At 35.3% G+C, this 24,217-nt stretch overlaps 1 protein-coding gene across 1 annotated transcript in view; it reads left to right on the plus strand.

Annotated features, from left to right (window-relative positions):
• Positions 1-24,217, plus strand: part of CDH19 (cadherin 19) — a 120,861-nt gene that overhangs the window by 72,598 nt on the left and 24,046 nt on the right. The window contains exons 2-7 of the mRNA XM_059481603.1: positions 10,359-10,586; positions 13,844-14,138; positions 20,276-20,395; positions 21,033-21,197; positions 22,185-22,369; positions 23,407-23,660. Coding sequence (XP_059337586.1) covers positions 10,389-10,586; positions 13,844-14,138; positions 20,276-20,395; positions 21,033-21,197; positions 22,185-22,369; positions 23,407-23,660 — 1,217 coding nt within the window. The 5' untranslated portion in view covers positions 10,359-10,388. The remainder of the gene's footprint in view (positions 1-10,358; positions 10,587-13,843; positions 14,139-20,275; positions 20,396-21,032; positions 21,198-22,184; positions 22,370-23,406; positions 23,661-24,217) is intronic.

A 24,217-nucleotide genomic window follows, 5' to 3' on the forward strand; every position in this document is an offset into this window, starting at 1 on the left:
TGATTTGCCTCATATTATGTGGAAAATTAACTCTAAAACCAAACCCAGAAGTTTAACATAAGTCAAATTCTAGCAAAGAGCATCCTCTTAAATATCAAAGCTTCTTTTTATCTCATGTTTGGTGGAATTAAATCTCCTCCAAAACCATGGAAAAGGTGAGTTCACTGCAATATTAGCTTAAATATATGCAAAGAATAATTATGAATTAAAGAGATTAAAAGAACCTAAATCCTACAGAGAGTTTTGGAGCATTTCATGAAGTGCCATCCTGAAAATCATTTGGCAAACAGATTCAAGTGTGAATCACAGAATGCAGTCCTTTACATCATTATGCTGACAAGTGGTTCTTCAGTACTGAGTGGTATCCTGCAGAGCCAAAAATGTTCCAGGAGGATTTGCCCAGTGAATCAAACATCTTGTAATTGGATTTGCTACTTGCCTACAATAAAAAGCAAATGCCAGAAGGCAAGAATTTCTGTTTTTACTGTGTACATGTGTTAGTCTTTTTAAAGAAGCAAAATATTTATGCTAAAATACATGGGATTAGTAGTAATTTTCTATAGTGGAGACTATCTTAGAAAAAAATAATAGTCCTAGTTAAGGAAAGTTACAATTAAAACTAAATGCTTGCTTATTCTTAGTGTAGACAGTGTGGTGTACCACAGCTACTTGTACTGGCATAACTGAATCTTTTAACATCTCAGCATCTGTTTACCAAATTGATTTTTATATCAGAATAAAATGTCTGAAGCTATTGAATAAATGCAGAAAATGAACATAATTTTTCATAATTTCTAAGGTAATCTTTTCAATTTTTCTTTAGCTAGGAAGCATCTGGACTGAAGTAGCATTTAGCTGTACGGCAGAAAGACCCTGAAAAAGGACAAAATGTAATCATTATTTTATCAGTGTTTAGAAAAGAGACACAGATATTCCTCCTGCTTCATTTTTCTTCTGCACAAAGAAAGGGAAGTAGGAATATCTCTATGTCTTGTCTAGGGAACTATTCACCAAATAACTTCATATCTCAGTTTATAACATGTGGAAAAGCTGTGCTTCCAGAAGAACACAAAATGCCACATCAACCAGGGAGCAACCCCATAGGTTTAATTGCATCTGTGTGTGTGTCAATATGATGTTCTTGGTGATACCTGCTGGTCCCTTTGGGGGATGTCAGGAGACTCCAAATGAAACACTTTATTACTTTGTGATGTTGCAGATTTAATTTTAATATTATCTTAAAAACAGTAAGACAAACACTCACAGAGGATGCTTACAGAAGCATTGGCTGGCCTCTGGCTCAGTCCCTATGCAGGGTTTACCTTAATCAGCACTTCCAAAGGTCACCATTCAGAGCAAAAGCTGTCCTGCACAAGAGAAGTTTATCCTTACACATATACTCTCTATTTTGTTGATGGGGATGGTGTGAGTGCTTTCCCTTGTACGTAGAGATTTTTAGGTGGATTGAGTCATCTCTTTCAGGTTCTTTCTAAAGGATCTCAAAAAAATTGCAATGACAGGACTTGGGTCTCCTGCCTTTTGAAATGTTTGAGGCTATGCTTCCAGCTCTATGTTATATGGTTGATAACAGAGAATAAAATATCAATTTTATGTTTTCATAATCATGTGTTTCAAAAATTCATGAGAATCTTCACACGATCACAGCAGTGAGTGGCAGCAGGCCCTTAAGCCAAACATAAGAATGCTGCACCACACACAGAAATATTGAGCTGGTTCCAGCTATATGTGTCTTCAGCAAACTTACAGGTCAGCAATCAATTAATCAGTTCTAAAAATACTGGTGGTTCAGAGTTCAAAAAGGCAAGAGACTGGTTACATCATCATGTATGCTCGTGGCCTTCAGGAAATAGGTACTGTGAAGCCAGTTTTATATGCCAAAGTTCAGATGGAATAAAATACTATCAAAGTCACCAAATTGAATGAATTAAAGAGTTGTTTCTCACTTGGGGTTTACTCATGTCTATTGGTGATTAACACAGAGAGATTTCCACTAAGAAAATGAGAGCCACCAATGACACTGCAGAATGAGGCTGTAGAACATAGAGTGTGTCACCACATCCTCTATATAATCTCCTTTGACTTGTGAGCTTGACAAGTAACTGCTCTACCTCTCTTTATTTTTACTCACTACAGGAAATCTCATCCTTCACCTTAGCCTGCTTTCCCATCATTTTAAACAAATCTGCTACTTTTGCCTAGAGTTGTCATAGGTTTTTAATGGAAGACATAGGATTTTGAGAAAAAAAAATTACAATCTGACACTGAAAAAAGTGGTTTTGAATATGTAGTAGGGACAGAAATCTAGCTGCTGCTTGTCATGCTTTGAAGACTCAGAGTTTTGCCATCCAAAATGTCATTTGGGCTTTTCGTACAGTGCAACAGATATTGTAGCAAAATATGGGGGATGTGTTAATATACTGTGTTAATATATATAAAACACTAAGAATGACATGATTTCTAGTGAGTCTGCTCTCTTCTGATTAAAATACACAGTCTTAAAGGCACTAATCAACTAAAAAATTCCTTTCTCTAAGCTATTTTCTCCATGTATATCTTACAGATAATGACACTGATAGTTCTATATAATAGTATGAAGGCTTTCCTTAATGGCACAATGGTGTATTTTCAAAATGAAGAAAATAATGTGCCAATTACAATGAAGTGAAACTTAAAAATATTCATAACATCTAAGTAGCTGCTCTCCATGTAAGTGAAGTTCTGGGTGACTGGTGAAGACACATGCAGCCATACTGTATTAACATGCACTACCAGTCAACACGCTTTGGTCAAATGTCACATCAAGATATGCAATAAAGAAAACATCTCTCAAGGCTAAGAAGCAGCTTTTCAAGAAGCTAGCTTTGCAGCAGACTAGAAAGACAATTTTCGATATACCTCCAATTAATTGACTGAAGAAAATATTACATTTAGATGTTAGTTCTGATAAGCACTATAAAATTAAATTCAGAACACTTGTTAGATATAGCAATCCAAATTTATTTTAAGAAAAATATGTGAAAGACAAGAAAGTCAAAATAGATGTAATTAAAATGTTCAGATTCAATTACAATAATAGCTAAACTAGACAGCTACAAACAAATGCATTCAGGCAGATAAATATAAGCTGAGAGGATTGTGGAAAAGGTGCTTTAAGCTACAGCAAGACTGGTGTCAATTTTACCCTGTCACAAAAATCAATTAATCACTCAGTCAATCACACAATATGTATGCATGGTAAATGGTAACTGTGATTGTATTTAGTAAAAATTAAGTTCAAATTGCAAAAAAAATTCTTGTAAATTTTCATACTTTCTTTGCACTGCTGCCTTATTATAAAATTAGTTAAACATTACTGTCAAAATAGTGACTTCCAGCATAATTGGAGTTAGATATGCCATATTTATTCCTTAGGAGTTTAGTATGCCTTCTTCTAGTGTCTCCAAATAAAATAGTAAAAATACAAGAAAAATGGAAAACCTTCTTTAAAATACATCTTGCTACTGATTGCAAAAGACGTAATCACAGATGAAATACTTGAAAAAGATAAGGCAGAACTTTAACACACCAAACCTGTAAGAATCATTATCCTACTCCATCTGAAATTCAACAATGGTAAGGACTAGCAAGAATAAGATTAAGCCCAGTACTTTGCACATGCCAGAATATTTTATCATTGTTCTGTAGAGATTATAAACACAAAAAAACAAACTAGTGAACCCACAAAATGTATGCATTAATTAAAATAGTTCAGATACATATTATTAGCTACTATTAATTCTCTCAGAATCGCATAAGTAATATAGTCATGGTGTCTACCATATTGCAAGACCTAAACTAGTCAATGAAAATGAGTTCATATCTAGTGTTTTCTGGCAAAAAGATAGAGCAGCAGCACTATGATACACTAGGATCCTCAGTATTCAACCACATTAAATGCAATTGGCATGAATAGCCAGTAGACATAGAACAGAAGGACAAGTCTGTAGTGGAGAAATATGAAGGTTTCTACTACTTTAAACTTCTTATAACATGGTAATCTGTAGGGGTTAGCTACACATAGCCTTTCTTCTTTATCCTATTAAGTGAAAATTAAAGATAGCAACATAAAAGGGAGACAGATTTCGCTACAATCATAATAACACCGAGGCATAAAACAGAACATGCAAGAGAAACAACATCATGTTAAGGCTGTTCTTGAGATAAGAAATATTTCAGAAGCTGCATATTAATGAATTAGATTGGCTTACATGAATTATTCCTCTCGTTGTTTGCTTGACATTATTAAATCAAGCAAAGACAGCACCAAATTCCAAAAAAGAATGTATTTCAGTCTGAATTTTTAATTTTTTTTTTTTTTTTTTTTGCTGAGTACATTCCAGGACAGAGAGATTTGCTATTCTCAGGAGTCAGTTTCAAAATTGTAGCACCAAACATGTATAGGAGATGGTCCTAATGATCTCTACATAGGAGTATCTACCACATCCCTTGTTATCCTATTTCAGTGTTTTGCTACCTCCTAACTAAAAGGCTTTACTTATATCAAATTATGGGACTTTTGTTACATTTTTCAGCACCTGCACTCTAACCTGCTGTTTGGATTTTTTTTTTTTTATTGCTTTAGAAAGCTGTTGTTTGTCTCTAACTTTAGTCTATTTTCTCCACCAACAAATATGCAACTTCACTGTATCCCAGAAGTAGACTCTTTTAGACCTCCGTTTCTTTCTGTTGTTTTTCTTGCAATGCTAGGCAGTAGCATATATTATTTTGTAATGTAATTACACAATCATAATTGAAAAAAAAAAATTTGAAACAAAGGAAACTCAGAACCAAGTCATACTACCAACACACCTAAAATAACATCCAGTTTCAAATGAAGACAGGATGTCACTGGGTGAAGATTCCAAAATAAACTTTTGAAAGGACTCATCAACTTTGTTCCAGGAAGGTAAATCTGTTTCTAGTCTCCAGGGAACTTGTGGTTTCTCTTGGGTATGTAAAGAAGAGGCTGCTCTATAATCTTTAAAAGCTGCAGCCCATCTATTACAATTGCAATGGATATTCTCATTGCTCTGGTCTTACTATCAGACTTTATTATTGCAACTCACTGCATTTGGGAAAAACTGGAGACAAACTTCCAAAAGGACAGGAGCATAACAATAGTTTCCATTCCTTTCTTCCTCTTGAGAAATTTTTAGTGACAGATCATTTGCTCATCTCTGAAAAAAAAAAATATTATATATATTTATATATATATAAAATATATAATATATATTATATTATATATTATATTATATATAAAATATATAATATATTATATATATATATATATATATATATATATATAGTTTTTTCAATGAGAAACTATTCTACTAAAAATTATCTATTAGTTATTCTACTAAAAAATCATCTATTAAATTATATATTACTGCAATGCCCAAAAGCTCAGTGCTTTTACTAATCCTCTCCTCTGCTGCATACTATAATTATAACACAGAGTACAAGGTCATTTCATTTACAAAGACCATGGCAAATGAGTGTAAAACAAGAGACAACTGACGGATAGGGAAAGACAGGAAAGTAGGAGGGAATAATGAGGCAATACTAGACAAAGTGATAGGCAGCAGTCTCAGCACTGAATCATCTTAACAGCATGAGCCCTTTTATATTTATTTTTCTTTTAAGTAGGTAATACTGAAGTTTGGATTTTTAAAGAAAAGACTAGAAAATGATGAGGGAATAAGAAACTACTTTCTGGCTATTTTATGAGACTGACTTCTGAGACTGAGCTACAACCAGTGGAAGAGAAAGAATGTGATTGTTTCACAAGGACTATAACTGGACTATAAAAAACTGGCAACACATGCTGGCCAGAACCTGGAGGCAGTGTCTCAGTGCCAAATGAGTAGGAAGATATTAGAAGCAAATAGGCTTTGAAAGGTCCTGAAAGTAAAGACAAATTCAGAATGTTTGCTATAGCAGAGGAGAGAAAAACAGAGATTCATATAGATCTCAATTCCATTAAATAGCTTTGTTTTTAGAAGAATTTGCCTGCCATCTGTATTTTCAGGTTAGCCTCCTGACACTAACAATGTGTGCAGTATATCAGAATCTAAAAAATATTTACTTGTTCCAATTTGTCAGAGACATGACGCTTAAGTCTACGTAACATAGGATATTAACATAAATTAGTAAAAAGGAGACACCAAAATGCTCCAAAACATCCATTGCATGCTTTATGCTGTTCATATGAACTGCTGAGTACATTGCAAGAAGGTGGCCAACAGCAGACCAGCATTGCCCTTCTGCACCCTCACTAAGTTTTTTTCAATACACAGTGTCTTCAGACAAGTTTGATAAGGACTGTTTCTTTCACATTCACTCTGCATGAAATACTGCCCCACAAGCCTGAGATATTTTGTTGTATAATGCGAAAAATGCTAGAACAAGCATCCCAAACAACAACAAAAAAGCCTAGTCAGAAAAATTTGCTATTGCCGAGACTGAACACCTCTCTTCAGATATAAACGGTGATTGAAATGCATTTTTCTGTGATTCCTCAGAAAGGTCTCCTTGACTGTTCAGCTTTTGTTCTTTGAGTAGTCTGTCCTTCGCAATGCGCTGAAATGAAATGAATGCTCCTTTTCAAGGTTACTTTGTGTGCAGATTACTGCTTAGAATTAAGTACACCCATAGCATAGAGACTCTCCAAGGTCTTCAGGCCTTCTTAACCTCATTCAAGACTCATTTCAGAGCCATGCTGAGCTTTGTTGGACTTTTCTTCAATGTCACAAATATTATTCTTGCAGCCATGGGAAAATAAGAAGTTTTCTACAGGAAACTGGAAAAAGAGGATACCCAAGTCACATTCCTTCTATTCAAATCTTGTCTTGCTCTGTTACAGCTTTACAGTCAAAAAACAAAAAATGTGAAAAAATTGGGATGTACACTTTAATCTTGGTTGTTCTATTTGACTTTCCTATTAGAACTCCTCCCATTTGATCTCTGCAGATTACATTTTAACAAAATGTTGTCCTACATCATATAAAGATGCTGGAAGGAAATAAATAGTTTTCTGTATTATCTGTCTTTCTATTTAAGCAATTATGGCATTTCTCTTTGGATAAGTATAGTAAAAGCTTGGCAACCTCCAACGAAGGGGAGAAATGATGCATCTGACTCCATGGATATCAGAAGGCTAATTAATTACTTTGTTATACTGTATTATTCTATTCTATATTACAGTACATCTAAACTGAATCTGCCAAACACCCAACTCAACACAACTCCACCCAACTGCACAGAATCTCATGACTTTCAGCTGACAGTCCAACACACACATGGATTCAATTGGTCAATGAATCAAAACACTCATACCAGAATCCAATTACCAATTCCCTTCAGGTAAACAATCTTCCACAATGCATTCCACTTGTTCCAAAATAGAGGAGCAGTAAATGAGATGAGAATTGTTTTTTTCTTTCTCTGAGGTTCAGAGAATGTGAATACCAGAAATATCCTTGGGAAGTTGTGCCTTGCTTTTCTCTGTGAAGAGAAATGCGGCTACAGATAAGGATGAGTATTTAAAATATTAATACTTAAAAAACTTATGGATTTTTCAGGTCTAAGATAAATTAATCCAAATATTTTTTCTTCAGTATGTTTTTCAAACTGACTAGTGTGTCAGAAACTCATAAACCAGATTTCTCCTTCATAGGAAATGTTATTCTTAATGCTAAAGCCTTGAAAAGAATGGCTAATGCCATTGCCAGATGGGTAGGTATTTTCAAAATTTTTCTTTTTGCCTCACTGAAGATGGCTATTCTTAACCGAGCATGGAATTATATTTAAAATTTCCTTCATTGTGCCAAAAATCACGGAAAAGCCAGTAATAGCTTACAGTTTGTGAAGAGCCTTAATTTTCTGAAAGTATACATAGTGGAAATGAAACTAGCTTCAGAAACCTACAGCTTTTAAGATACGTTTGCCCTTTGTCAGTTTAGTTGGAGAAAATAATCTTAGAGGTGGTAAAATCATTTATGACAAATTCGAATCACAGAATCACAGAATATGTTGGGTTGGAAGGGACCCACAAGAATCACTGAGTCCAACTTTTAGCCCTGGACAGGACCATCCCCAAGAGTAACACCATGTATCCTAGATAATTGTCCAAATTCTTCTTGAACTTTTTCTATGGGTTTGGTGCTGTGACCACTTCCCTGGGTAGCCTGCTCCAGTCTCCAAACACTCTCTGGGTGAAAAGCCTTTACTTAATATCCAACCTGAGCTTCCCCTGACAGAATTTCAGACCATTCCTTTGGATCCTGGTCACTGGTCACCGCAGAGATAAGATCAGTGCCTGCCCCTCCTCTTCCCCTCACAAGGAACTTTTAACTGCAACGAGATCTCCACTTAGTCTCATCTTCTCCAGGCTGAACAGATCAAGTGACCTCCTTCTCTCCATGCAGAGCTTCCTCTCAAGGCCCTTCACCATCCTCATGGCTCTTTTTCAGATGCTCTCAAATAGCTTAATGTCTTTCTTATATTGTGGCACCGAAAACTGCACACAATATTCAAGGTGAGGCTGCCCCAGTGCAGAGCAGAGCCCAACATTTCCCTCCCTTGCTGTACCTGATGCTCCCCAGGACAGGGTTTTGTCCTCCTGGCTGCCAGGGCACTGCTGACTCCGGCTCAACTTGCCATTGACCAGGACCCCCAGGTCCCTTTCTGTGGCACTGATTTCCAGCATCTCAGTCTGTACATACATCCAGGGTTGCCTCATCCCAGGTGCAGAATCCATCACTTTCCCTTTTTGAAGCTCATACAATTAGTGATTGTCTAGCCCCCTAATTTTTTGAGTTTTCTCTGCAAGATCTCCCTGCCTTGAAAGGCTTCTCCCAGTTTTCTATCATTTGCATACTTGCTTAATATTCCTTCCAGTTCTTCATGAAAGTCATAAAGATGTTGAAGAATACAGGGCTGAACATGGAGGCCTGTGGAATACCACTAGTGACAGGTTTCCAGTTTGACATCACTCCATTCACTGTAACGTTGTACCCAACATGTGAGCAAGTTACTCAGCCAACACCAACCCAAGCTGTGTTTATCCAGCTGTGTGCTGAAAATGTGGCTAGTAGGATCCTGTGAGAGAAAGTATTGAAATCCAGAAAGATTACATCAGCAGGCTTCCATAGATCAATTATGTCAGATACCAGGTTATAAAAGGAAACCAGATTTGATAAGAAGTACTTTCCTCTTATAAAGCCATGCTGGTTGTGACCAACTACTGTGTTGTCCTCCAGGTATTTTTCAATACCTCCTCAATATCATTCTCTTTAACTTGAGGAGGCACCAAAGTGAAACTGACAATCCTGTGGTCTCTGGGGTTCTCATTTGTGCCGTTCTTGAAAAATGGGACAACATTCACCAGCTTCCAGTCAGCTGGGATCTCTATGGATTCCCAAGATCATTCAAAAAGCATTGAGAGATGTTTTGCAATGACGTCAGCAGCTTTTTGAGAATTCTCAGACCAACCCCATAAGGCCCTATAAATTTTTAGGGATCCAGCTTGAGCAGCAGTTCCTGCACGATTTCAGAATTGACTGGGAGTTGATCATTGTTGCAGTCATGGTCCAGCTCAGGGCTGTGGCAACCCCTTGGTGCATCATCCATGCCAAAGGCACAGGCAAAGAATCCATTAAACACATCTGCCTTGTCCATGTTGCTGTTTGGCTGGGAAGGAGAAAGTTGTAAATTTTTGTTGCTTCTTCATGGTACCCTATAACCTTTATCCTTTTTGCAGGCATTTTGCTGAGCTGGGAAAGTGGGTAAGAAGAGGTTAAAAAAAAATCTGCATCACTCTGTTCCAGCTGTCAGACATCAGGGCTACTGAGGCTAGATATTCACCCTTCAGGCAGTTTTATGACTGCAGCTCAAAATGAGCCCTATCTAAGCAGAAACATACAATTATTCCAATAAAATTATTCCTAGGCTACACAATACAATTATCCAGCTTAATTTGAAAGATGAATTAATTGAAGGATTGTTTTCCTTTGGTTTTTTTTTTTTTTTTTTTTTGCATAATAAGTCCCTGTGTAGGATATTCATAAAGAAAAGTTAAGTACTTGACTTTCATGTTAGAGACTCTGAAAGGTCTTTTTAAAATCTCTCATTAAAATTTTAATAAGAAACAGACTTCATTTCAGCTCTTTACTTTTGGGGAGAGGAGGAGGTTTTGACACTGCAAATCAACTCTTACATTAGCACAGAATCAATATATAGAAGTAGAAAGACAAAAGAGATGCTTTGTCAAAGACTTTTTTTTTTCCCCTCTTTCACAGACTTAGGACTGATTGAAAGAACGGTTCAGCATGAATTCCTCGGTATTGCTATGCCTCATGGTGATGCTGGTTCAGCTTTGGCCTTGCTCTCCCAGCACACAGAACTCCAGCGCTCAAAACACAGCCCTGTCTTTCACACCAGTTCGAAGAGTGAAACGGGGCTGGCTGTGGGAACCTCTTTTTGCAACTGAGGAACAGATTTCGCCAGAACCTGTGTATATTGGACAGGTATGATAAGTAATGATTCAAGGACAGCACAAGGTTCAATTCAGCATGCTGAGTAGCAGCTTCTACCCTGACTTGGAAAGCCAAATATCTCCAGTGGCATGGAAATAGCAAGAAAAGTAGAAAGAGGAGTTCAGGAAGCTGTAATAAGGCAGTACCACATTTCTCCTTTCCTGTGACCCTTCTCAAGGTCAGACAAGTCCGAGAGCTTTAGGCCACAGCAGCACCAAGCACCTTCCTTCACTGAGGACTGCTGTCAAGGAAACTTCACATGCATGCTGTTAATAAAACTAGCTCCATGTGCAGCAGATGAAGGTGTAAAGCTGAAAAGTTCCTTTCTTCCTTCTGAGCGAAAGTTAAGACTCATTTATCAACATCTGGCAATTTGCTTGTGCTATTTTTGGCACTGCATCAAAGCAGCCATACTGAGCGCAGTGTAGTTTACAAACAGTATTTAGTTTGATTTTCTATTACACTAAGTAGCAGCTGATTTACCCCTCATTAATTTTTAATGAAGCTGATTAATACTAAATCCTTTTACCACTGAGAAACTACAGGAATCTGCATGGTTCATTAGATTAATGTAGGTTTAGTACAACGAGCAATTATTTTTCACCCTCCTTTAAAAATGTGCTTGAAGATAATTGTCTTAATGAGGGTTTATCTGCCCCCTTCTCTCTGTGCTTATCATTATTATTATTTTATTTATTATTATTATTTATTTTTGTATGCTAGAAGTAATTTTAATCTTGAGATCTGCTTTTCTTTTCTTAAAGGCCCTTTTTAAATAAATGAGCTAAAATAAGTTTAACTGCTAATTAACTAGCACTAAAATTTAATTGGGCCCAAAGGGTGAAGTGCTCAAAATTCATTAATTACTTTTTCACAGCCCTTTCAAAGTAGTTACTATGGAAGTGTGATGTTTCACTTCTGAAAGAAAATGTGAAGACATACTGTCTATTTTTTAAACAATTATTATTATTTTTTCAATACTTTGTAAAAGTACTTCCTGAAAAAAAAATCAACATAAATGTCATTTATTTTCATGATCTCACCTTTTTATTTCTCACAGGTTAACTGGGGATTTTATTGAAGATTATTGTTAATATATTGCAGTGAAACCATTGTCTAATAAGACATATTTACTTGTGTCTTTTTATTGAGTAGAATATGCGCTGCTTTGAGCAAATGAAGTGGTAGTCTCTGATCAACACATGAATTTTTAGTAATTAAGGCTCTGAAGAAAACTGCATCAACGAAAATTCAAAGGTAGACAGTCTCTGTTTTTAAATCACTATTCCATATCAAAATCTTTTTTCAGTCAGAAATAAATTTTCAAATTTTATATAACATAGACTCATGACTCCATTTCCATTATCAAGATTAAGAAAAAATAAATGTGTCCATTGGCACTGCAATGGCAGATACACATGGATGAGTACAAAAATATTTGTTCTCAATTCTCATTTACAATGGTAAGACCATTTATTTTGTTCCCAGCCTAAAAAAAACTAGTAAACCTAGAACCTTTGCTATTCTTTCTCAGTAAATGTCATCTGTAAGGGACCTCTCATTTAACATGTTCAAGGTCATGAAATCTTTTGTGGATAAATGATTCTGAGTGAAATTACTAAATGCAGGCTATGGCTTAGCAGCCAGCCAAAGGCATGCTCCCAGACCCTGAGGCTTTTATACACTCTGTGGTCACATCTGAGCCCCATGCTAGTTTAAAGACCTAGATATATATCACTTCTCCCATGTCCTGGCTTATGTGAAAAGGAAACGAAGATTTATGGGTAACAAAGAATCTGTGTTGCCCCTCAGGGATATGCCGGATTTGGATGGTGTTAAAATGAGTTTGACCAGACCACTTAAGGGGGTAACACAGTCCATGTCTAGCACACAACTGCTTATGTTGAAAATATTTAAGTTGTTCATATTTTAAATGGTTCTAAACTCCCTAAGACTTGAAAATTCTGTATTTTGTACTGGCAAGGACAATTAACTCTGAATATTTTAGGTGTTAAATACTTTTACAGAACTCAGAGTAGGAACTCAAAACTCAGAGCAGTGTCCCAGTCACATTCTGAATCAATTATCCATCTGATGCATGCAGACAATTATGCATTATGAAAATCTTAAAAGGCATAGTCATTCTTCCAAAGAAAAGTTAAAACTATTTTTGCAACCTCAGAAGTTATTATAAAATATTTGAGGAGATCTGAGAGGGAACTGTTACTTTCCTGTTCTGTGGCTTCACAACTTACAGTGACCTTTAGGTTTAATAAACATAAACAAAACAGTGAGATATTAAAGTCAACAGTTAGGCATATTATTTGCATTTTAATCATGTTTCTTCATAAGAGAAGCAAGTTGAATATTTTTTTTTTTTTACTTTGGATTTTTCAATTAGTATCTAGGCTCTTAGAGAGTTTGATATTTTTTGTTCTAAAACCAAAATAAGTGGAGAAAAAAATAGAGAATTAATGATATAATGGAAATTTTTATTCAACTGTGGATGCTTGCTATGTCAGGAAATCAAGTTATTGCTCTTAAAATATTGCACCATTATATATCACTAATATTAACAGAATTATTTGGTTGTCATGAACAAATGCAGCTGGACTAAAATTTTCTCCAAAGCTCAGCTTCATCAAAGGAATCATCACCATAAAGTTCATCTTAGCAATACAACAGAGGATGTAGATCATCTTGGATAGAAATGGAAAATGTCTATGAATTTGTTTTGGAATAAACAATACAGACTTTCACCACAGAATGTCTTTTCCCCTCTAATATTTCAACAGAAACAGAACATCACTGTTGCGTACATTCACACTTAGCATTGTTGAGTTAAAAAAAATAAACAACTTTAAAAGTACATGTATCATCTGAAATAATAAAAATTAGATAATGTTTAATGACCTTTGCAGTCTTTTCAGCAGAATCTAGGGGGACCTGAAAAAATGAACTAAAGTAGGTCGTTAGATGCATTCCCTTCACTTCAAAGTAGCTGAAGCATCTCTTTTCAGGTATATTACACATTTAATAGTCTGCTATATCAATACTCTTAAATAAACTTTAAAAAAAAATTAAAATGATTGGCTGAAAATGTGACAGTACCTCCTTTCAAACAATAATGTCCAAGAAGGCTCATTAGCAAAAGAGTTCACTGTAGAATCAAAACAAAACATAAAAAGAATATTTCAAAACTTCATTCTTTCTAAACCGTGACTTATTTTTCTCCCTTTTGCTTTCAGGTGAAATCAGATTTAGACAAAGAGGATGGCAACTTAGAATACATTTTGGCCGGGGAGGGAGCTGGAAGCTTTTTTGACATTGACAAATATACTGGCAAAATTTATGTAAAACAAAAGTTGGATCGAGAAAAGAAACCTTTCTACATTCTAACAGCAAAAGCAATTAACCGGAGCACTCAGCTTCCTGTTGAACCCGATTCAGAATTTATCATCAAGGTTCGAGATATCAATGACAATGAACCACAGTTCCTGGATGGACCTTATGTGGCCACTGTTCCAGAGATGTCGCCTGATGGTATGATAAACTGTGAATCAAACTCTTTATTTCCTGATTTTTTCTAGACAGCTATGTTGAAGTAAAATTTTAATAGCATATTTAACAGACTGCATCTCAGTAAGAAGGAAGGAAACTGTTTTATAGGTTTGGAAATTTGCAAAGGTATATTCTTATCTTGAGGTTGTAAATACCTGTACTTAACATTCTTGATTTTAAATATTTAGGTACCTGCATCTATCCAAGTCCTTTTACAGATTCTAGATACATACTTGGATTGACTATAGACATTTGTCTTTCTCGTCGGTGATTCAGCCTTGAAATTTTCAGTTGTTTAAAATTGCTCTTTGTTTAAAAATATAACGTTCTCAGTAGAAATAGGTAGAGTATTACAGCCAGTTGGGAAGAAGTGATAGCCACTTTCACTGCCTGCATGTGGCCTATTTATTTACACTGCCAAGCCTCTTTCCTTTCAGTCAGCTTCTCCTTGTTTGGATTAGATATGTGCAGTGAATGCAGTGATTTCTTAAGTACAAGAATTGTAATTTTCTTGTCAAGAGGAAAAAATCCCTTTACCTCTCCTTTCTCACTTTCACATGATCAGACAGACCTGTATTAGGATCTGTCATGTATCTGGAAACTTAATACAACAAATGCAAAGTAAAGTCAACATCTGGCAAATATAGGTATATGTATATACATATGTTTACATACACATCTGCATTCATAATATGTGGACATGTAAGCCTTCAAAAACCCCAAAGTGTTAATAGAGCTGAGGTAAACAGAAATGTTATAGGTAATATCTCCAAATAGCTATCTTCAAAATCAAAGGGAAACTACGTTCTTCTGATGTTACAGGAAAGATTCCAGTAATCTATCAAATTTAATATTTTAATTTTCTTTTGTTTATTTTTATTTCAACTGATATTGAAAAGAAATTCAAATATTGTGGTACTTTAAATATGAATCAATGTAAGTATGCTTTAAGTATGACTCGATGAGGTCATTAATGTAATAGCATCAGTGATGCCATTAAGCATTATCTGCTCAACTTTTGGAGCAGAATCAGTGAATATTTGACAGCAAGCCATAAACTTTATCTTCTTCTACCAGTCAGGATCGCAGGATAAAGAAAAGGATACTCATGCCTGTTATTTAATTTAAAGTGAGGTTAGTATCCTAATTTCTGCCAGGACGCAGCAGTTCATCATCACCACCAGCAGTAGCTGCAAAAGACATGCATTTGATCAATTTACTTGCTAGTGATACTCGCTACCTGCTTATACCACTTTCCGCCAGGGAAATCACTGTCACTTTCTTCTGTGCAGACAGACTTAATTCTGCACCTGACCTCTTGCTCTAATAACTTTTTCTAAAATAATCAGTTGCTAGTTCAGAAGGTTCTTCCAGCTTTTGAATCTTGTTCATTTGCTCAAGTTTGGAGACAAGATCGGTGATTTGTCAAAGACCTTTGCATTTTTATTTTTTTATGTTCTTATAGCAAAAATGAGTACAATTCATTGTCAAGAATTACCTAGGATTTCAAAAATTTAGGACTTTGATAAATCCTTTCTTTTTTTTTTTCTTTTTTTTTCCCTCTGTGGTGAAACACTGTTTATAGGCTCCTTAATCTGTTATAAAAATAATTTTTGAATGGCTGATTATCTAGCATGTCTTCATTTATACTCTTAAAGACTCATAAACACTCACATAAATGTAAGAACAACTGAATTTCTTCCATTTTATCTTTCTGCCTTTATGACAGCTATATGAGAAAAAAAGTAAAAAAAAAAAAAAACAAACAAAAGAAAGTCAAGTAGGATGGTACATAAGACCAAAAACAACAGTAGTAATATTTTCCCATATACTTCTGATTCTTACCTGAAACTATCAAAAAGCAGTTGAGCATTGAGAAGTTTCACTCTTTACTGCCTTGAGTTTGCTATAAAGAGATCCACTAAAAATGAAAGGCTCAGCTGTCTTTGTCCACTCTCCTGTGTCATCTATTGTATATACATTCCTGAAACATGGTATCACTTCACCATAAAATTAATTAAGCTGCAGAGAATGTAATTTACTTTGTGATAGTCCTGTAATATTATAAAGTAAAAAAAAATATTCCAGTGAAATATAGAAACATATGAAATGAAAAATAAATTAAAAATCAGAATTAAAGCCATGTCCCATTTTTCACCTATGTCAGAATGGGTAAAAAATAAAGTAAGAACCCTATTTGCCTTCTCTCTCAGACATAGACTTCCTGAAGTAGTAAACTCAGTGATTTACGATCGTCCAGTGTATGACATATGAATCCAGGTCATCCAGGATCTTGAAATATTTTCTGCATTACTGCTTCTACACTTGACCTCTCTAGCACTAATACCATAGCCATTCCAGAGATCATTCTTTCATCTACTTCTTTCATGGAGACACTACTGGAATACTAATGCGCATGTCTGGAGTATAAAATGCAAGTGGAGTGTATACTTGACAGTGGTCAGCTCCAAAACATGAAACAGCTGAGCCACACACCGTGAGTACTTCTGGGGCCTCACTTACCCTGCTTCTCAAAACGCAGGGACTGCACTACTGAGGTGGAACCTGTTTCAGTGTGCATTCTAAACCAATCTCACAAGGAAATTTATAAACTCGTAGCAGAGAGGAAGGACAACCCACTGAAGTTTGCAGTACCGGTAGCATAGTGGTTGATTACGTTAGTGGTTTTCTCCCAGTAAAATAAAACATACTCTTGCATAATAAGGGGTGAAGAACAGAGTTAATTTAAATGATGCAGTGCAATAGAGAGGCTTTCTCTTTGCTCTGTTTCAGTGCTCTCTAGCTTCGGTTCAGTTCACTGATGCTTGGTGTCCTGATAATTTCCTCACAGAAAACATTCTTAGGAAGCACGGTCAAGACTTGGAAAAGCAGGTCACTGCTGCTGCACATTTTGTGTGGAACTAAGAAAGCGACTAGATAATAATTCAGAGCTGGTCACTTGCCTCAGACAACCACAGCACAACCAGAAAATAGACACAAATAACTGTGCCTGAAGTTAGTTACTAGTACCAATATATATACAAATGTGCCAACAAATTAGAATACATTTTAATTCTTTATTAGCTTTCTTTTATCTTCAGTAGTAAATTTTATTAGGCTTTTATGTGCAAGTGTCACAGTAAATGAACAGTGTGTCAGCAAATGGACTCTCTTCTGAGAACACAGGACTCTGCTTTACCCTCAGGCATTTGCTACGATTTTACACTGTCTTCCTTATAACTGTTAAACTTGTACAAATGCTGTATATCTGATGGAGTGGTTGAGAGTCAGATGCAATAATGTATCAGTATTTAATGTCTTTATAGATCTCAAGCATTATTTAGAAAAATGAAGAGCTATTTGCCATATGAGGGCCCCACAGTATACCTAATGGGCTGCAGGGTATAAATGGCACTCTACCATATTTCGCCCAAGAAGGGTAAAATCAAGGCTGCAGAGATACAAAGTAGCACTTTGTCTTAAATAAAGCTATTCAAAAAGTTCAATTTTAAGCTATATCATGTGATGTTTTTAATGTCAGGACTAGGGCTTTGTGGTTTCTTAACTTTGGGGGGTGTGTGCAATGTGAAATATGCTAATTGATTGTTTTAAAATAAATTGTATCTGTTCAATTATTCTTCTCACAATCATGTAGTAACAAATAATGGCTCTTGGGAGTTTTTGAGTATGGAATATTAACATTTCAATTTCTTTCACCCAAATACAAATATTAGGTAAATATGATACCATTCTGCAAATGGTTTGAGTTGAGGTTTGTGGTTTTTTCTGGGTTCTGTTTTGTTTTTTGTTCTTGTTTGGGTTCTGTTTCTGTTTTAGTTTAGTTAGTCTGAATAGATTGGGTTTTGTTCTGATGTTTAAATGTATAAAGAAATACAAGTTTCATGAAAGTTGAAAATTAAAAACTGAGGATGTACTCTAAAGTCAGGGTAACATTTTTCTTCTTCTTGCTACATAGTCCATACTTAATGTAGAGCTTCATGTAGTTATCACACAATCTTCTAAAAAAATGTGAGAAATGATAGCCTGCTCTTCACATGGTCTCCTGTCACCCAAATTTAGAAATAAATTATCTTCCTCCTTGGAACGCAGGATATCTGTTATTTCTTCCTTCCAGGTCAGCTCCCTCTTTCCTAGATTCCTGTTGACTATTCACGTTTCCATTGATTACATCCACCAGCTGCATCTCACTGGCTCCAGCTGAACAAAGTCCTCACTACTATGTTCTGAAATACTCTAGAAGAGTTAACAGACCAGAAGAAAAGTGTGCTTGGGTCCCAGAGAAGAAGGAAATGCTGATTTCAATTCAATATTTCTTTATACTGCTTAGAAACTGTGCAGAAAATAGATTTACCCTTAAATGTACAAAAGCTGTGATGATGACTTTGAAGTCCTACACATGTTGTATTTTATTACTGATTTACTAAATATATTGCTATAAATAAGTGCATTCCTAAAATAGCTGTGGACACTTGAGTTTGTTTAGTAGAAAATGGTATTAATGACATACAGAACCTGTTGGATCATCCATAGTGACTGATCGTTTCCTAACTAGCAATTTTTTTTTTAAAGGAACTGTGTTCTAGTCATGCTAAATGTTCTTAGAGGATGAATTTTCTGCAACTGTGAGACCAATTTTCATAGATCACAGCTGATATGAAGTTAATAGTTATGTAGCTGAAGATTCCATTTGCTCTTTAGACTTATTAAAGAATTCTGTGTTTTCTGAGGCATATGTGTGCCCTGACTAAATATGAATTTGTAATTTTAACTTTAAAATTTTTCCAAAGCAATAGGATCTGTATATATATTTATACATCTATACACACATCTAAGTCATCTATATTTATGCATCTAATCTCATATGTCACATATTTGATATTGTAGATAAGTTATGAGGGACATATAGATCCAAAATTTGGTGTGAATTAATAAGGGCTTAGTTCACTCTCTGCCTGAGAGAAGAAAACATGCATTATGGAATCAATTCAAATGCTGCTCAATAAATTGAGAGAAAATGAAAAAGAATTTTTTATTTAAAGAAGCAAATTATTTATTTTAGCCTTTCCTTATATGAGAAAGCTGTTTTTTCTTTTTTATTTAAAAATAAAACTATTTAGCTGCTAGAAAACTCAGCAATGAATATATTTTTTTTTATTTGGGACAAATAACACATTTGTTTTTTTAATTAAAAAATGGTGTTTCTGGTCTAACTCCTTGCACTCCACCTTTTCTTCTTCTTTTCCCCTCCAGCCTAACTACACTGCTGTATTGATAAGCAGGTGCAACCGTGTGAATGTATGCCAGAAATTTTTAGGAAGTAGCTTGATTTCCTGCTGTTCCTCACAAGAAGTGATATTTGTTTTCTAATGCAGAATCTAGGAGAGGAAAAAAAGATAAAAGTAATGATTACCTTAAAAAATGATGTTACTGTGGATATTTTTTAAAAGACAGTCATTAGACAAGGTGCCATGAGATTACTGTCAATCTTCTATCTAGCATATGAACAGCTTCCCATCAAAGAAGAAACCAAGCTTTGCAGTTTGATTCCACTGTGTTTTTGCACTGGGATTTCTGCCACAAGTTTTGAGCTGGGACAAGCTCATTAAAGACTCAAGAATAAAAAATTTGTTCAGAGCCTTGTTATACTTCTTGGTTGCTTTGCTTGTTTACAATTAATTTTTTTTATCACCAGCGGGCCTACTGGTGATAAAGTGGCAGTGTTTTCTTATTCCTATGGGAAAATTCTGTAAAATACTTTGAAGGAGAGGAGGAGAAACAATTTGCTTTACTCCACTGACATACTAGAAAATAGGCATGATATATGTAGCTTTTTAAGCAATATAAATGTAGTGTTGAAAAAACATATATGGTTTATTTTTGTTTTAATTGAAATTTTGAATGCAACAAGAACAGCTGCTGAGGAAATATTTTCCCTTTTTAACAGTAAATTTAATAGACGCCATTTGCTCCTGTAAAATTTTAGGACTGTTTATTAGTATAACTGGTATGTTAAAAGGTTTTTAAAGAATTCATATTTTGTAATTATGAGACAATTTATACAAGAAGAAAACAAACAATCTATTTTATTTTTCCTTGAGGTACTTCGGTGACACAGGTAACAGCTACAGATGCTGATGATCCTTCTTATGGGAATGGTGCTCGTCTGCTTTACAGTCTTGTTGAGGGACAGCCTTATTTCTCAGTGGAGCCGAAGACAGGTACTACAAGCAAATTTGTACCCTCATAAACTCATAAAATGGATGCAAGCAAAATTGTCTTTCTTGATTTTAACGAAGATCAGCTGACACCACTCTACACTCTTACATCTCTGCATAGTTCCCAGAGCTCAAAAAAATCAACTTTTCTTTCTCATAGGAAGATGAAATTCTTCCTCTCTAGCAAATCCAAATTTTATTAAAAATTTATCTTGTTAAGAGTTAGATACTGAACATCACACTTTATAAATTGATCTAGGAACACTTCTGAATCAACACCTCTATGGCACATCATGTGATATTTCTATCTGTATGTTGAGAAACGACAGATACGTGACATCCCTCTAAAAACCTAATTTCTGAATAATAGACATGTCTCTATATGTTAGAGGAAATACATGGAGTATTCTGCTACCCAGAACTCTAAATAAACAGAATGGGTTTGACACACGTTGTACTTGCTACCATGAGGACTACTAATACCCACTATAAGAACAGTTGTTCTATGCACAGTTTAGAAGGAAAATTCATAACTGGCTGCAGTGATACATGTTATATGCATATTATACTATAAACCCATGTCAGATGTTGAGAAAAAAATGAGACTTATATGCCATTGTATTATTTTTTCTATTTTTAGGGGTCATTAGAATGGCTTCCGAAATGGACAGAGAAACAAAAGATCAGTATTTGGTCATCATTCAAGCCAAAGATATGGTTGGGCAACCAGGAGCATTTTCTGCAACAGCCACAGTAACCATCAATCTCTCTGACATCAATGACAACCCACCTGAATTTCAGCAGCGTGAGTAGAGACTAATTACAGTAATGGAAGTCTTGAGGAAATTTAGATCCACTGTATCTCTGTTAGGTTTGCAGGTTGGTCTTTTTAGAACAGGGCTGTGCTTTCACTTTAGCATACAGCTGTAAAAAAATAAAATAGTGGGAAAAAAACCCCAAAGTCCTCACAAAAGCTCAAAAACCAAGAGGAAAATAAAATCTATCATTTCAAAAATCTCAACTCTGCTGATTTTACTTACTAATAGACTCTTGAGACAAATCATTAAACTGCTCCCTATATTTTGCACAGCCTCAGCCTAAAATCTGGAAAACAGGATATTTAGCATCATTTTCACTCCCCTTCTTTCTTCTTTTCCTCGCTTCTTTTTTTTTCCTTTTTTTTTTCTGACACATGCTAGAGAGTTTTTGGCAAATGATGTGAACCTCTCTGTCCAGGTAGTTTGTAGCAGATGTGGGAGCTGCTCATTGGGCTACCAGGAAAAAACTGCACTGTTGGGAAGTGCTGTCCTTGGCTGTTTTTCACCATGTTCAGTCAAAGAACCATAGAGAAGATTGTGTTGGAATGGATCTTTAAATGTCATCTAGTCCAACCCTCCTTGGGCAGGGATGCTCAGACCTGCATTCAAAGTGACCTAGAATTTTTCAGGAATGGAACATTCACCTTGTCTCTAGGCAACCTGTGTTGGTTTTCATCACCCTCAGAGAAAAAAACATTTTTCTTATATCTAATCTAAACCTTCCCTCCTTCAGTTTAAAACCATGAGCTGTTTTATTTTAGTCCTTAGCTCTATACATTGATAAAGTAGGCCTGAGAGCAAAGGGCTCCCAAGGGAAAAGATTGTCCTGCCCTGCACCCAAAATCTATACAATGCCAGATCACATCAATTGCTCCTGAGGAAGCTGGGACTTTCCCCAGCTCTCTGAGAACCTCAAGCTACAGCACTATTAACCATGGCAGATCACTAAACTTTGCCAGATTTTGTTTCTTTAGGACTCTACTACATGAGTGTCTCTGAAGAGGCTCCCGTGGGCACCACCGTAGGCAAAGTCTTTGCAGAAGACAGAGACATTGGGGACAACGCAGCCATGGACTATTTCATTGAAGCAGATAGCCCAGATGTTTTTAACATCATTACTAATGAAGAGACTCAAGAAGGAATTGTCTTACTAAAAAAGGTAAGATCTCAGAAACTTTTTAAAAAATCTCTAATAATTGAAAGAAAATCCTCAAGCAAGCTGGATGTGCAAGAAAGTTCTACTGCTTTGGATTCTCTTATTCTTTGTATTTAGGCTTTGTGGTTTGATTGGAATATTACAAGGGATAAAAAAGAAAAATGCTTTTCTTTCTGTTGACATTTTTGACTCATTCCTATTACTGCTAAATATAATAGCGACAGCCAGAATATCTTAATGTTATCCCTAACTGTGCCACATAGTGTATCCCGTTGTGAGAAAATGTTCTACCTCTTCTGTGCATTGCCTGTAAAATATTTATCAATAAATTGCAAGCAATCTCACCTCATTTCCAATGTCTCCTGTTAACTGACACAAGAATTTATTAATATATTAGATAGTGGATTTTTTGTTGGGACATAGTTTCAAAAAGCTACTAAATACAATCAAAAAAGACAAGTTTATGAATTAAAAAAATTAGTATTATTTGATACTGTGTAATTTATTTTGGAATCACTCAGAAAGATTTCTCAGTCATCTCAGGTATCATCTGAAATGAAGATAGAGTTCAACGGCCTATTGAAATGTAGGCCCCTGAAGAACTGAATGCTTTAAGTGTAAAAGTTTTTGTTTGTTTGTTTTGTGGGATTTTTTAGTTTGGGAAGCCATTTATTTAGTAGATTATTTATTTATTTATTTATTTATTTATTTAATTCAGAAGATAAAGACTATCTAAAATTTTAATGAAATTATGTATCATTAGGGATGATATTCTATGGGAATTCTTTTTTACAGTGTTGCTTAACTGCAGCATTAAAGCCAGTGTGAAATGTGAAAGCAAACAAGCACATTTGAATTTGAAAGTGTTTTTAACATAAAAAGGAAACCTTAGAATTAACTTCTAGTAGTAACCCTTTTTTTAAACAATCTTAAAAGAAGTATAGAGCTAGTTTGTCTTTAATCTCACACCATTTATTGAACTATATTTAATTTAAATATGAAGAAAGAAATATTCCAAATCTCACTTTCTTTCTTAACAGAGAGTGGATTATGAGAGCAAAAGGAGATACAGTATTCAAGTAAAAGCTGTGAATCGATACATTGATGAGCGGTTTTTGAAAGAAGGACCATTTGAAGACACAACCATTGTCAAAATCAATGTGGAAGATGCTGATGAACCTCCAGTTTTCACCTTGGACAACTATGTGATGGAGATTGTTGAAGGAGCTATGAGGGGCGCACTGGTTGGGGCTGTAACTGCCAGAGATCCAGATGATGATGAGAGTCCAGTCAGGTACCTGTCTTAAAATGTGAACAATTTGTCACTGTATCCTGCTTTGTCTAAATTGCATAGTACATAGTGATGTCAGGGAAATGTAGTTGGTATTTCAAAAGGATATTTCTGTTCCTTACCATAGCTCTCAATTACAGTTAGCCGTGCTTTTATTGTGATAGCCAAGGTTATTGCTATTGTCATGGTTTAACTCACATTGGCAGGTAAGGACCACAAAGGCACTTGCTCACTCCTACAGCCACTGGGATGAAAAAGAGAATGCGTAAAGTTGTGAAAACTCATAAATAAAATAAATTCAAATAAAGACAGTGGTTAATTATTATTTTATTGATAAGGATAAGGATAAGGATAACGATAACGATAATGGTAACAATAACAGTATCAAACAAAAGAGACAGGAAAATCCCAAATCTACAACAAACACCTAAGAAAAAAAAAAGTTATGCAAAAGTACCCAAAACAATTTCTCACCATAAGCCAACTGACACCTAGCCACTCAACCCAACAACAGCAGATTCTTCTTTTTATACTATCCATGATAAATAATTTTGCTGTCT

Source organism: Ammospiza nelsoni, chromosome 1 (assembly GCF_027579445.1).
Source record: "Ammospiza nelsoni isolate bAmmNel1 chromosome 1, bAmmNel1.pri, whole genome shotgun sequence".
NCBI classification, from domain to species: domain Eukaryota; kingdom Metazoa; phylum Chordata; class Aves; order Passeriformes; family Passerellidae; genus Ammospiza; species Ammospiza nelsoni.